The sequence below is a fragment of the Temnothorax americanus genome, unplaced genomic scaffold (assembly GCF_048541705.1).
Source record: "Temnothorax americanus isolate GAGA-0224 unplaced genomic scaffold, ASM4854170v1 Scaffold34, whole genome shotgun sequence".
In the NCBI taxonomy this organism is placed as follows: domain Eukaryota; kingdom Metazoa; phylum Arthropoda; class Insecta; order Hymenoptera; family Formicidae; genus Temnothorax; species Temnothorax americanus.
In genome coordinates this window covers 1,524,495-1,539,945 of record NW_027509485.1, presented here as the reverse complement: position 1 = coordinate 1,539,945, position 15,451 = coordinate 1,524,495, and the positions used below count along the sequence as shown (strand labels likewise).

Genomic DNA, 15,451 nt, shown 5'->3' with positions numbered 1-15,451 from the left:
CGAAATTATCGAGAGGCGTTCGGCTATGCCGCCGTAATACGGAATATTACGAATAGCGCGCTCTAACGCGCCGGTATAATTACGTTTTTATGCTAATGCGATTCTGCCGCTCCATAATAAAGGATTACCGCGTGCAGGTAGTTATTAACCAAAATTTGGTGTAAGCTGACGTAGATAATGTGCTAGCAATAATCGGCGTAACGCGCACGCATCGGTTCTTCAGAGAATCACCATTTGTAATCGATGACTGACTTTCTTCCTTATACCTGTGTTTTCGTGCGTTACATACATACATTAAAAATAATTGTTAAAACACACGTGGAATGTTGCAATTTTTACACAAAATATAAATACATGGCATAAATATTGAGAGGCACGTTAGTTATGATAATTTGTCTGAAAACTTCTATTTTACTTTATTTGTAAATTCTCCTGTAAAGAATTCGCCGCGCGCGCGTTGATGCGTTGAATCACTTAAGAAACAATTTTCGAACAAAGCTAATGGCTTTCCAAGCACGCCTGTGATATTTGCGACATGGAAACATCGCGCGTTGACACCCGATACAAAAGATCCGAGTTTCGGATCCACGGAGATATTAAACGTAATGAGATTAATTAATAGAACAAAGCCGGGAGTTAATTTGGATGCGTGCGTGTGAGAGCGACCACAGGGTTACTCACATCTGGGGTGCGCCGTCGGTGCCTCTTACAGGACGCTTCAAAATGAGCTTACAAACAACTAATACCGCGATTTTCTACGTATTAGGTAGGACCAGTAATGCCCGACTAATTATCCAGAAACAGACATCGTATTACGTATTCATGAGTGAAAATCGTATTATATTACGAAGCTGCTTGAAACATCGCCACGTAATCATGGAAGCGCGAAGAAATGCTAATCTGAACGAAGAAACTCATGGACGTTACTTTTTCGGTACGACAGACATACCACATAGGGGAGCAGCCTCTTGTTTACGGATAAATGTCTTACTTCCCCTACTTCGCCAGTGGCCGCGGCCATCTTGTTTTACCCCGCCTTTCCTTTCGAATCCCCCCTGTATTCCCCCTGCGAACGTTAGACTGCCACCACCACCATCACTACCACCGCGTAACCCTCGCAGTCCCTCGTCTTACCCTCTCTGGAAAATGTGGCTCCCCACACCATTCGCCCCACCCTCTTTATACACTATTCTGACTTACCCCCTCCAGCAGAAGGAAACATGGAAAGACGCCAAAGTAGCTTGGAAAACTTCTCATCTCTGGAACTTGAAAGAAATATCTTAATTGGATTATCTCTCTGTGTGTTCGCTAGATTATACGTTTCTTACATTATGCAAATTATTTAAAGTTGCAATATAGGTAAAAATTTACATTCAAAGTCAGCAATTAAGTCATTAGTTGTTTGTTTCACAAATGTTATAATTGCACTTGTTAGACATTAATCACGTATTATAAAACATAATTCAAATCATAAGTCTATTGCAATAAATTATCGCGAATCGATAAAAATAATGAAATATATACATAAAAGCATTTAACTCCTCGTAACCGATCGCGACACGCCGCGGCGCGTCAGCAGTAGAAAAGAATTACGTTTAATCCGCCGATAGCACAATTGTCTTTATCCTGCTGTTCTTATAAAAAATATGCAGAAAAAATGTATTACATCCATTAATATATACCAAGTAAAAAATAATGTAGGTAATCTGTTTTTTTTCCAAAGTATTATTGCATCTTGCTTAGCTTCTATTTTTCATAAAAGAAAAGAAATTGTAAAAAATACATTTTCCTCTAATTTTTTTATGTTAATGAAATTGAGCGCAGTTTTATTATCGTGTATTAATTATAACAATTACTTCTGTCTCAATTGCATTTTGAGAAATTTACATACACGAAAATTTTTAAGTTTATTTGCTATTATACTACAATTACGTTGTAAGTGTCTGATTTAATTATAAGGGCTTTGGTAACGCTCGGTTTTACACGAAGAACCGTTGCAAATAGTTTCTCAGCTAACCCACATCAAGCACATATTTGCATTTATTTGCGAGTGTAAGCATCTCGTTTAAGTATGTGAAGGAAGAGTGGTAGAAAGACAGAGAATGAGAGAGAAATGGTGGTGGCTGCAGGACACACGGAGTCAGATTGGAAGTATTAGACGGATCCTTAATCGCGGAAACTCAATCCCGTCAGAGAATGGAATGTCCCTCATTCCATTCCCATCGGCCCTTTCACTCCCGAAGATACGCGGTATTTCGCCAATAAAGATAAGAACCTTCGATTACGGCAGATTGTCGCGTCCTTCTTCTATCATACTCTTTCTTTTTTCTCTTTTTCTTGTTTCTCCCACTTTCGTTTCTGCTTGATTTCACAAACATTTTCTGCAAGTGGCTATGAAATTCCAAAAGTCACATTGCGACGTTATATCTAGATTATTGCTATCTTCTTTCTAACCAACGCTAATCTCGCAATGAACATGTCTCTGATTATTATACGGAAATCCTTTGTACATATAATATATTTTGTGAACATTTCGACATCCGACAGCTCTACATGCTTTTTACATTAATTTAATTTGGAACTCGATTATTAGGAAATATTTTTAACTTTGAAATGTAAATTGAATATTAAAACGTATGAAAATAGTTAGTCAAATATTCGCTAAAAAAATAAATTGAATTTGTAAATATAATCTATGTAGATATAATCACGTGTGACACATATCTTAAAAATAAAAAAAAAAGAAATTTAGAAACTTATTATTTCGATTGATGGGATTATTAGAAGCTAAAGAAGTTCGAGGCAAGTCCCTCGTCGAATTGACGCGTTTAATCGATATCGAGCACTACCCGGCCTCACTCCGGGCAACTGGCATCGGTACAGAAAATCGAACCGTGGGATGGGGACGGTACGGGATGCGACTCAGGCCGCGGAAGGACGAGCAAGGCAAGGATGTGTAAGGACGCGTTACTGCAGGTGAAGGAGAAGTAGGTAGAACGTGGTATTCTGGAACCAACGACGATCAATACCCAACAGCCCGGCACGTACGAGTCTGTATAACTATACCAGTGTATTCGGTGTACATCGTAAGGGGGTAGTTGGTAGAAATAGGGGTGGAAACATCCCCAAGGAGCCGATAGTAGCCCATAGCGCTGCCAACCCATTCCATAGTTCTGGCCAATGGATGCCCACTGCGATCTCTAGGTCTGTGCTACGAATGAGGAGCTTTCTCTCTCTGCTCCTCTTCTATGTCTTCTCTCTCGTCTCGCTATAGGTATAAGTATATACGTAGATATACATATATGTATATATATGTGTATGTACATATCTATCTATATTACTACCCCCGGGGTTTCTCAGAGCGCGCCTCTGTCTTCCTTCCTCTCTTTCTCTCTCTCCTGCATCTCGAGTGTCTCTTAACATTTAAATGCACCTATTCGTTTCCTCGATGGGAGGCAAAGGAGCCCTTTTATAATGCACGAAGATACACTCCGTCTCTCGTTCTCGACCGCGTGCAGTTTGTGCCCCTTGCCAGCGAGTCGCGCAATCATTTATGTCTTTGATGTGTGTGCACACGTTATGAATCTTACGGACATTAAAGCAACGTAAATAATTGCTATTATCATGTTTCAAGAATGAAATATCTCACTTAATTCTACAACGTTAATTTTCTACGTCAGCCTAATGGTAATCTTATCATATTGAAATATATCATGTTTCTCCCCTTACAAATGTAATACAGTAATGATAAAATGGAGTGAAAAGGAAGTTCATAGAACGAGAAAAGTATTATATACAGTAACGAAGAGGGTATAGAGCTCCGTCATTTGAAAAGCTCAAGTCTTCTTTCTAAATATAACTATCGGAGCTCGCCCCCCTATGAATAAAAGGTGACTGCGTGACTTCTCCACGTTGCGTGCGTGCGTGCATACGGGCGCGCGTATACACGCGTGTGTGAAGTCACGTAGGAAGATCTTCCGACCCCGACCTCCGACTTCCATCACCCGCGTCCTACCTTTGACTTTATTACCAGAGGCCGCGAATGAATGGAAGGAGTATGATAAAGCGCGTTAAAAGAGGGTGGTGGGCCACTCCTGGAGGGCGCGGAAGGGTGCGAAGTTGTCTAGCGTCGGAACGCATCGCGCGGGACGGGAGAAGGGTGCGGTGATGGCCGGAGAAGGGTTTCATTCATGAACGTGTTTTATTGTTTCAGGCACAACGCGACTGGAGAACAGAGGAGGCCGGATAATAGCGACGGGAGGAACCGGAAAGCATAAACCCACGCAAAAGTAGAGGCCACTTCAAGCGTTTTCTGCGGCGGTCGCGACCCTCCCGAAAATTATCCAGAACGACCTCGCAGCCGCCGCGGCCTTACCACCGAAGAAATAACCCGGCTCAAGCGGGGAAAAAATGTTTTCGCAACAATGAGATGTGGACGCCGCAGAAAGTACACCTTCGTTGGTAAACTGTGAAAATGGACTTGCAAGATTAAATTGCCTACCTCTTTGCGGAAATAAATAAACCCGCATCTTTCAATGTAATATTTATTCAGTTGAATATGGTGGCAGCGCATCATAATGAATAAAGTCTAACTAAAAAATTAGAGAGGAATAAATTAAAAAAAGAGATATCAGATCAAGAATTTCTAAACTGATTCACTTCACACCTTTTGAAGAATATTTAACAGCAAAAAAGCTTTCCACTTATTTTTATTCTGAGACAAAAATTAGATTTGAACATATAGAACATATACACGAAAATTAACTGTGTTTGTAAATCCTGACTTGAAAATATTGACATATTAATGCAAAGAAAAGAAATATATTTTTGTATAAATATTTAAACATATTTTTGAACATTATTAAAATTTAGAAAGTTTTAACTAATCATGGAAGAAAGGTTTATAAAATACGTATTACTACACAATAAGCAACACTCTTTTTACAAGATAGATATATTTCAATAGGAACTTTAAAACTTTTTCAATAAAAAATTTTAATTTCCATGTTTCTCAACGTGTAATAACTGTAGTAGTACGACAAAAATACTTTTAGTTTAGTACTTTAATTATATTATTCCTAACATGTTCAGCAAGGGGAAAAATTTTTGCTGGCGGAGAAACTTTTAACTTAATTTCCTTACCAGCTTTTATCTCTCTTGCAGTGGAAAACTTTAATGAGAGCGCAACGAGAATATGCACTAAAAAAAACTTTCATTATCTTAAAATAATCGCATATGCATATCATGTAAAAAAAAATCACATTACAGTGCTTCCACTTATTTTGAAGTTTTCAATTCTTAGTCTCATTGGCCACTTGCTCTTATTAACTTACTTATATAAGCATTGTTTTTAGATAAATTCTCCAAAAGCTACAAAATCTTTTTCTCTTATTTTTTTTATCAAATTTTACATTTAGCGCAAGCATTCTATAATTATAATTGCGATTTTAGCCGATAAAATTAATTAAAAATTTTAAAGAGATCAATGACAAGCAAAACTGCAGTTATTGAAAACTAATTCTCTATCAACACAATGACAATGGCTCACGACTACGGCTTAAAACGATAAAAACAAATTAGAACCGGTCCATTTTCCAAGTGTGTGTAGCACGCCATTAAACAAGTTATGGTCTTACAACTTAAAGCACTGCCACGCCCCTATGCAACAACCTTAACTTCCGGCTACTACATGAATTCTTTAAATCCCTTGTTGCGCCCTCACCTTTCCCCAACCCTCCGCGTCCTGGATTGACCAAAGTTCAAACCAGTTTAATGGACAAAACTTTTTCCGTTTCGAAACTTCGAACACGTACAGTCAGTGAAGAAAAACATATAAATCTGTCTAGCAGAAAAGCTTTTGGTTCTTGTATTAAAGCGTTTGATTATTGCATGCAGGTTTTTGGAAGCACGCGCAAGTTGAAAATTAGCTTTCATATAATTTCATCAAATTGTCAGAATATACAAAATTTTACGTACAAGAAGTATATAATAAACGTACATGGTAAACGTAATCCCCGAATTAAAGTACATATATCACAAATTAATATTATCGCTTACATAGCAACTCAAATTATTAATTTCATCGTAAAATGATTGAAATCTCCCATGCGATGCAATTTAGTCGTCTATATGTACACACGCTCGCTTGTTTTAACTCCAATTATCTCTAAGAAAAGTTTTGAAATCTAAATGAAGTTGTCAAAGAACGAAATAAATGAAAATCGAAAGATACTGAAAATGCTCTCGAATATTGAGAATCTCGGTTTTTCTTAGAAATCTTAATTAAATCATTATTTAAATTTAATTGTCTTATTAATGCTAGAATTCGTATTTCAACATTACTTCTAAGACGTACATGCTTTGGGACTCAAGTTAAAAAATAGTTAAAACGACGCCGTTTGTCCATATCCTGAAAACGAGCAGATGAAAAATAACCCGGAAAACACGAGCGACGCGTTAAAATATAAGCCAGAAGCTCTCTTGTGTTAATCGCGTATCTCAAAATTCTCTCCGAATCAACATGCATATATTCAAATTAACGCGAGCCGCGTAAGTGAGCGCGCGAAGGACTCGGAGCCTTAATCTGTTTTAGCGCGGGGGCGTCAGTAAAAAACCGGCAGACGGCAGAGGGCAGAGGGAGTCGCGCGTTTTTTTCCAAGACGGGAGAAAGAAACGGCCTCGGGTTCCCAATTAGCGTTCTTACCCCGTCTCGACGGCCGCGGGGCAAATGCCGAGCTTCAGGACGGCGACGGGATGCAAGAGAGCGAGATAAACCGCGCGATAAAACGGTACACGCTCGCATCACACCTACCTTCGCGCCCGGCTGCCGTCCTTCCCTTTTTTTTCCTTTTTTACTCACTTCTAGCTTCACGCGCGCGTACGCCACCGGAAGAGCGGTAAAGTAGAAACGGCGGAGAGAGAGAGACACGGCCAAGAAGAGTTCATATCTCGCGTCGCATATCCCGCTGACTTAGGTGACTCTCAGAGATTTAACATGTAAATAATACGGTGGACGAGAGTTCAAATATTTTACAAGCTTACACGTTGCGAGAGATGCCCAGTAGCGAAAACGCATCTTGCTCTCGCGAAACTAACTTGATTAATATCATATGTAACATATATTTCTCAACTGCTTCTTTCCCGGCAAATTGCTTTTCCGAAGCGCTATATAGATATCTTAAAAGATTCATCTCGGTTATATTTTTATTTACAAATTTTTTGAGTTACTTAAATTAATTTACCTTAAAAATGTCAAAGTATCAATATTTCAACTATAAAGTATCAAAAATCTAAAGAATTTTACAAAAGCTAAAGTTATATGTACACTGTGGATCTACAAAAATATTATTCCTTATTTGATTTTTCAGATATTATTTTAACAAAATTCTAACAAAAGAGAATTTAAAAGTTATATTAAAATAGGAAACAAATTTACAGTTGATGCGATATTGAATCCAAGATCAAAATTTCATTTAAAATTCATATCATAAATACGCACGTATCATTAACGTTCACGTAATATTGTAGGTTCTGCTATTTTGTTAAAATCTTTAAAAATTCACAATAAAAATGGAAGAAAAGAAATACAAGTACAAAAGCAGAATACAAAAATTCTGTCTAGATCTCTATCTAAAGCAAATTAAAATCTATATTGCTAAATCTTTAGCTTTAGACATTCAAAATAATACCACGGCATTAGAAGATTCGCTTTCAAGATTGTTATTTATATTAAAATATTTCCATGAAGCAATCATTAAAGTTTTTTATTTTACCACTAAATGTCGCATTTAACTCACTAATAAAAAAATTAAAAAATTCCGCCACTATCATGCAAACGTGTAATTTGCATTTCCGCGGAAGGGTGAAAATTCGCGAAGACGAAGGGTTGAGAGTCACCGGACGCGGGTAGCTCGCTATTTTCAGGCCTTTACGAGAAATTCACGCCGCCGAGGTAACGCGAAGGAATTGTCTCTAGTTTCGGTGTAATGCGCGAACGTAATACGGTCAAACACTTTCCACCTAGTTCTCTACCGGAGGCACCATCTTTTTTCTCACCTTTTCTTTCACGCCGGCGACTATTAAACACGCGCGGCTGAGAAACGCACGACAGTCGGCGGCGCGGCGCGGCGTAGCGGCTGCCGCGCGCGTGCTAATTATTTAATTATTTATTTACCGGCTTCATTTCACCGGATTATATTCGCGGCCAGACAAGTTTCATTCTTCATCGCGGCCTATTAGCGCACGACACACAACCATGCTCCATCCTTCGCGGCTCTTGCAGACGACTAATTGTTTACAAAGCGACTCTCCACTACTCGGTGTTTACGTACTAATCAGCCCTTGCACATTTTAAACGAGTTTAATTTTATTCCTTTGACTTTGGGGACTACGTTATTTACATTATGCGATGAAATTATCGCGTTTGAGAATTTTTGATCATTGCTACCTGCAATGCCTTTGTTAATTACGGATATTATAAATTTTAAACGTTGTCTGCGGCTATGTACGAACGATATATTTGATAGTATTGCGGAAAATAATCACCCATAAATTATAGATTACACATAATATCCCGACAAATATATCGCAAAAAACATTAAATTATGATGAAAATTATACTTAAGTGATAAAGCTTTCGACCATATAAAGTAAAAATCCGGATTTGTTTCTTTGACGTAACTTCGATACAGTTTTATCAAACTAACAATGATTAAAAACCGATATTCAAATAATTAATTTACACAATTAGAATGTAGTAATATATACCGCTTGAATTTTATTTCAGCACGCATGAACAAATGGGAGTTGCTTCATAAATAATCGTATATGCATGTATGTATATTATTTTGAGACCGTTGTAAGTCAAGTTTTGAATCATGAATTTTAATGAAATACAAATTTGTGTGATGTATCGCCTTTTTTGTCTCATAGCAAGATTTTTGTCTCATATTTTCAACTAGCTAGATGAGTGACACATGCAAATATCCTGTATAAAAAATTAGCCTGTAAAAAATAACATGTGTGTGTGAGTATTGCTTTATTAACCAATTAAAATAACCACAAGTGAACAATTATCATCTGTATGAGCTGATTTAGTTCGACATGCAGTATTTTCGATTTATTATAATTTTCTCTAATAATATGGTACCTCTAATAACGTAAATTACTTCACACACACATATACTGTCCGATTAATGTAACAAACATATATTTATTTATGAATCATAAATCCATTCTATACTAATCGCGTGCATATATTTATCAATCCCGTATTAAAATAGATGTCAATAGCATGGATCGTTATCGTCGAGACGTTCTATGTCAAAATTGTCGATTAAATTATTATTTTTTAAATTTAAACTGCATCTCAAAGTCAAACTATCGTAAATATCCGAAAAAAAAAAATAATTATGAAGTTCTATAACTTTATTGCATTGCAGAATTCTTTTGTCTGAATTTCTAAGTCTGAATATTGTTTTCAATTTTACGCATCCATTCATGTATATCATCTTACAAAAAGACTTACAAAAAAACTAAATGTTAAATATTATCGTATATAAGCTTCTCTATATACTCGTACGAACATCTTTAATAAAAAAAATGTTCAATTTATATTATCAAATATGCATAAATTATATTTTTAATATAAATATACGATAAAATGCACTTCTTGATATATAATATTAAAAGACAAGACAAACAAACATATGATAGCATGGCTTTGAGATAATACATAACGTATTTTGTACACGAATGCGCACACTTGTTACATATTGCACGAGCAACGAAAGAATGCATCGATGTATCTTTGTACAAACAAATAAACAAATTTCTATATGGTCCGGGAAGAATGACGATAAAATTTACCCCACAAAATCCACACATCCCGTTCTTCTCATCCTTTCTTTCATTTCGTCTACGTTTAATAATCGCTACTAGTCCGGCAGCTGAAGTAACATCTGCTGGACCGGTCGGTCATCTCGATGTCCGGTCTCAAATTGAATCTCCGATATTCTTTTCCCGCGCAATGTGCGAACCGGTTGCCACTCCGGTCCATCACGATGCTGCTGCGCGCACCTCGAATCGCAGACCAGTTCGTCCGTTACGGAAGCGAACGCGTCTGACCAGCTCTTAATTCCGGTAATGGGCAAGGACTGGTTTCGGAAAATCGCATCTTCGCGAGGGATTCATCTCTTCATCGGTCTTTGCGGCAAGCCGTAGTTAGATCAGTAAGCACCGCGACGGGAGTAAGACGGGATTCGATTCGCACAGTGGCGAGTGCTACAGAAATATAAAGTGCTACAGAAAACGCAAATAATATTTTGGAAACAAACTCTTTTGCAGATTCAAACTCGAATTTTTCAACTCTCAACTCTCTAATCTATCTTGAGACGCTTTAAAATAAATAAGTGCATAGAATAATTGTGTCTTTATCGGAACGAGGAATATTTTGATAAATGCTTGTTTATAAATAAAAAAAAGATTGAAATCCTGCGAATTACATTTTAATTAAACAAATACGTGTAAGTTACCGACCAATTCTTCGACCAGTTCGGAAAACAGAAACCAGAAACTTACCCTCAAGTTACGTAGATGGCTGTAGCAAAGCGCCAGCATCTACGATCAATAATTAACCCTCTCTCTCTCTGCGTGCTGGAGCAATTCGCAAAATGGCTCCATACGCCATCTCTGAGTAAATCGTTGGACAAGTTACATGATTTGCTTTGTTTAATCAACAAATGCGTTTTCTTCCAAAAATTTCTATTAAATTAGATTAAATTAATCTCTATCGCTCAAGTATATCAGTGAGGTTATTTTAGTGTCGTTTCGAATAAAAAAACACTTCAAAAATGTCGTCAAAGATTAAGTGTCAAAAATATGTTATATATAATTAATAAATAATTAATAAAATAATTAATAAAGTAATTTTTTGTACAATGACTAAAGTGTTTTATAATTTAAATTCTTATCAGTCTTCTGCCAAGTTCGTGCAAGTTTTATTAGGGATGCAACGAGAGGGGCATGCTTTCTTCGCGGCCGTAATTTACTGAAAACGGCGTGGCACAGACATCGAGATTAATTCAGTTGAAGTCGGTCAATCTTAAGGCGACAGCTGCCGCTGAAGGAATCCATTAGTAGGCTTACGGTCGTCGTCTTTCCCGGGGATGACCAGCATCCACCTCCGTCGAGGGGGAAGCATAACTCTGCTTTTGTTCGAGATAATAAGCCGCCATTGTTGAGATACGCGGATCCATCCAACGGCCTTATTGTTCATCGACCCGCTTCGCCGAGAATACCCGCGATAAGAGTGAAATTCTCGAGATTCGTAGACCGTTTTCTGTCAAGAACGCTTCAATCGAGTGTCTTCAAATACGAACTCTCAACTCTCTTTAGGATCGTTTAAAAAATTATGTGACAAGTTATTAAATCGGTCTTGCGCGCAATCAAATTTCTCTTCTTTGAATTTTGTATTAAGGTAAAAATTACTTACGTTTTAATTTTTTTTATTAAGATTAAACAGAAGTATATATTGTTGTTAATTAAATGTTATTGTTTCTATAGTCATTCACAATTATTTTAAATATATACATAGCCTAAAATTATGGGATAATTGTCTAATTCTGTTTAGAATTATTAAAATAGATTTACCAGATATGATAATCCAATATTACTGCATGAGATCCTATTTAAGAAAAGGATATCTATATTGTTAATTACTCTTGATATGGATTAGATAAACTATGATGTGAATAAACTAGATAAACTTCGACATGAAATAGATACATTTTTTAAAATATTAATTTGATTATTTATAACTTTTACAAGAACAAATTAGTATATGTAGCAATTCATAGAAAAAAATTGCAACTTAATATGTTGTTTCTAAGATTCAATGTTATAATTATATAGTCTATATAAAGTGAAAAAATATTTACTTTTCATTTTGGTAGTTTCGAATTTATTTTGGCATAATACTAACGTTTAGAAAATAAAATAATTTAATTCCGAACGCTTTCGGAATAGCTATAAATACCATTATAAAGCAAGAGTATAAGATATGTTGTATTTAAAATTACATCGATTGCAAAACTTATAAACGGCGAGAGAGAGAGAGAGAGAGAGAGAGAGAGAGAGAGAGAGAGAGAAAGCCGATTTTTATTATTTCAAAAAAAAGTAGATGCAGCACCGCAATCAAAATATTTTTCGAGTAAAACGTCTTCTTCAGGACGCAGAATACGCATAGCAATGATAATGCAAGTCGCACAAGGCAATGGAAATCCACTGCGAGCCATGGCTATGGAGTCGCCTTGGCTCGTGAAGCGGTACTGCACCCCTAGGAACAAAGTTATATCGGCTCCTGGTGCCGGGATAGGAGTCGTGGGGTGAGGCCCCGCTGCCCGTTCCCGAGGGAGCGGCGAAGTTCGGTGATTACCTAGGACTCTCGTAGGAGCCGGGAGTTTCGTACTTCGGCCGCGCACTGGCTTCGGGTACCTAACAGTCGAGCAAAGTAACTAAGGTTATTCGGGGGTGCGTGGACGGCAAGTGGCAAGAGGGGGCGAGGGTGGCAAGAAGCTCGCGGAATATCGGAGCCGGGAGGGAGAAAGAGGCCGGAGGGATGCATCGCGCGATACGTCTGCATCGATGTATCCCTGGCCAAGTAATCGCACCTTCGGGAATACCGGAAGATCGTGATTGAACGCCGGAATCTCCCATGCGACGCGCGTCTCGAGTCAGTAAGTTCTTACTTAGATAAGCACGCGCGTTGACCGAGCACCCAAGATGACGAGTGTGATGTCGGGTATAAATTATTTCAATCCCGCGGGTATTCGCGATCAGACAAAACCCGCAGCTTTTTGAGAGAGATTAAAACTTTCGATGCAAAATAAACTGGGTTTAACGTAAAACAGATTCCATATAACGCGTGAGGCCTTTTCAATTTCAGTTATATAACTCCAATGTTATATTCCTTTTCTATATCGTTAAAATTAAATTAAATTAAAAATTAAAAACCATCAATATTTCTAATCGCATTCAATATATCCCCGATTTCATTTTATTTTTTTCTCTTATTAAGTGTACAAACACAGTAAAGAGAAATGGTACCTTTGTATCGTAAAGTTATTATCTGTCAAACGTACGAAAGTCTAAGAACATACAAATTCTCTTCATCAAACGGCTCCCTCGACCGCAAGCAAAAAAACGCCTGAAATTGAAACTCCGGTGACTTCAAAGGGTAGGAAGTATCGTAAGTACGAGATTTCGTAATAACCATAATTCAATATGGCTGGTAAGATGGTAGGTAGGCATCCCAAAACGATCTAAGCACGGACTTTCATAAAGGTCACAAATGGGTTGTAGTTACCCTTCCTGCATTCACCACCCTCGACGATATAGATACTATCTAAGAAGGGAATCCGGCGTCTACTATTGTTCTGTTACCAGAGATCTCGATGCTTCGGCACGACTGCACCTCGGTATTCCTTAAAGTTTGAGGCCAAAACTTTATCTTTGACGAACTTCTCACAATCGGTATACAAGTATAAAACGACTTCGAGTCGGTATGCATTAGAATTCGATACATCTCTATATATGAAATTACTTCGATCGATTTTATCTAATAATATCCAAATAAAAATCTTTTCTTAAAATAAAATTTTTTTTGCGTGAATTTATTACAAAAATATATTATTTCAACACAAATACGTTCGATATAATTGATTATTATATAAATTTGTATGTTATGTTTGTTTTATATGTCTTGTAAAACACAGAAAAACCGTCAAATAATTTGATTCTTTGCAGGACAATTTTATAAACAGTTCATAGCTCATGTACTATTAATGTATTTAATCAATTAATTAATTTTTGTTATATTACTAAATAAATTCTTTTTTATCTATATCTCTTATTTGTTAAAATTCCTATTATAAACCTATCACTTTTATACATCTATTATTATAATTCTTCTTACATATTCTCAATCATATTAATCAGAATATTCTTTTATACTTTTCTATTATTCTTCAATCTTATACATAATCATAACTAATGAAGTAATCAAGCTGCGATTCAGTATTGCAAGATAATTTTATAGATAACTATCATTCGATTTCCAATTTATATCAAAAGCCTATTTTTCTTAAACAACGTGTTTTGCAATTCTTCTAAATCTGTGTTATTGACCGTAATTCTCGTCAGATGAAAATCAATTTCGTCTCTTAACGATAACTATTATTATACCCTTTCTTGCTTCCTTATTCTCTTTTAAACCACAACCACCATTCGGCTTAATTCCGATCCTGCAATTTTTGTTCATTACGCAGCCCTTTCAAGAAGAAGATTATTCAAATCATTACCAACAACGGCTTTTTTATATCATGCAATTTAATGACAATTGAATCGTATAAAATTATATAGAAATACCTATAGAAATATATGTATAAAATATAGATTTTTTTATTCTTCGACTTTCTTTTATTATATTTTGAAACAAACTATTTATATTACAACATCAATATTGTAATCATTATGTAATTCTTATCTATATATAATATATAAACTGTAATATACTAATATCAATATTCAGGCTTGGAACAATTTTCTAAAATAATATATATTATGCTTTCGTTCAATATCATAAGATTATTAATATATAAAAATGCCATATCATATTGCAAACGTATATATTCTCTAAGAAAGATTGAAAATCTTTCGTGACACTTGTCCAAGACGGTCCATATTTGCTTTGTTCATCGTTCGGCCGTTATATCGAACTGCTCGGACCCCTTCAAATTGTATTTAGTCGGCCATTTTTCTAGAAAGCATATACGGGAGGGATGAAATCGCTTTCATCATAGAGAAGAGAAAACAGGATGCTGTGGAGGGTGACGTTGCCGGGCCAGCAAGGGTGGTGAGGGGTCGCCCAATCAACCCCCAGCAAGCCACGTCTTACCCTCTCTACAAAGTTATCTTTCTTGCCCCTGCTCTGAACACAGTTAGGGTACCCTCGAAATTCTCAACTATTGACCGAACCACTCTCGACCATCGTAACGATCAATCGGTGCTCATGTTACTGAAGAAGATGCAAGTTTCTTTAATATTTCCTAAGTACGTCACAATAATTCTGTCTGAACAAACGTTCCGTACGTATTTGAAGATCAGAGAGAGAGAGAGAGAATTATTGAAGAATATCGAGTAAGTAAAACTCTCCAACAAAACTCTGACAAAAATAATTATAAAATTTTTATGATAATATAGTACCAACCTATTTGTTTTATTCTATTACTATAAAAATATGTACATAGTACGACTGTATTCTTTTTAATGCAAATAAATTATCTTAATCGCGTTGCTACTCAACTGTACATTATATTGAATGCAAGAACAGTACTCATCTCTTTAAATTATATTCGACCTGAATAAAAATATTGAGCGATATCTGAAAACACGC

At 36.5% G+C, this 15,451-nt stretch overlaps 1 protein-coding gene and 1 long non-coding RNA gene across 3 annotated transcripts in view; one reads left to right on the top strand and one right to left on the bottom strand.

The window, feature by feature from the left end:
* LOC143901522 (uncharacterized) overlaps window positions 1–9,851 on the top strand; it is a 28,725-nt gene extending 18,874 nt beyond the window's left edge. The window contains exon 2 of the long non-coding RNA XR_013258102.1: window positions 4,214–9,851. This is a non-coding gene — a long non-coding RNA (uncharacterized LOC143901522). The remainder of the gene's footprint in view (window positions 1–4,213) is intronic.
* Window positions 1–15,451, bottom strand: part of LOC143901521 (pancreatic triacylglycerol lipase-like) — a 196,989-nt gene that overhangs the window by 148,036 nt on the left and 33,502 nt on the right. Inside the window, exon 3 of one of the 2 annotated variants that reach the window (XM_077413899.1) lies at window positions 1,201–1,265. The exons of the other annotated variant lie outside the window; for it this stretch is intronic. Within the exon in view, the coding sequence (XP_077270025.1) occupies window positions 1,201–1,257 (57 nt within the window). The 5' untranslated portion in view covers window positions 1,258–1,265. The remainder of the gene's footprint in view (window positions 1–1,200; window positions 1,266–15,451) is intronic. 2 annotated transcript variants of the gene reach the window in all.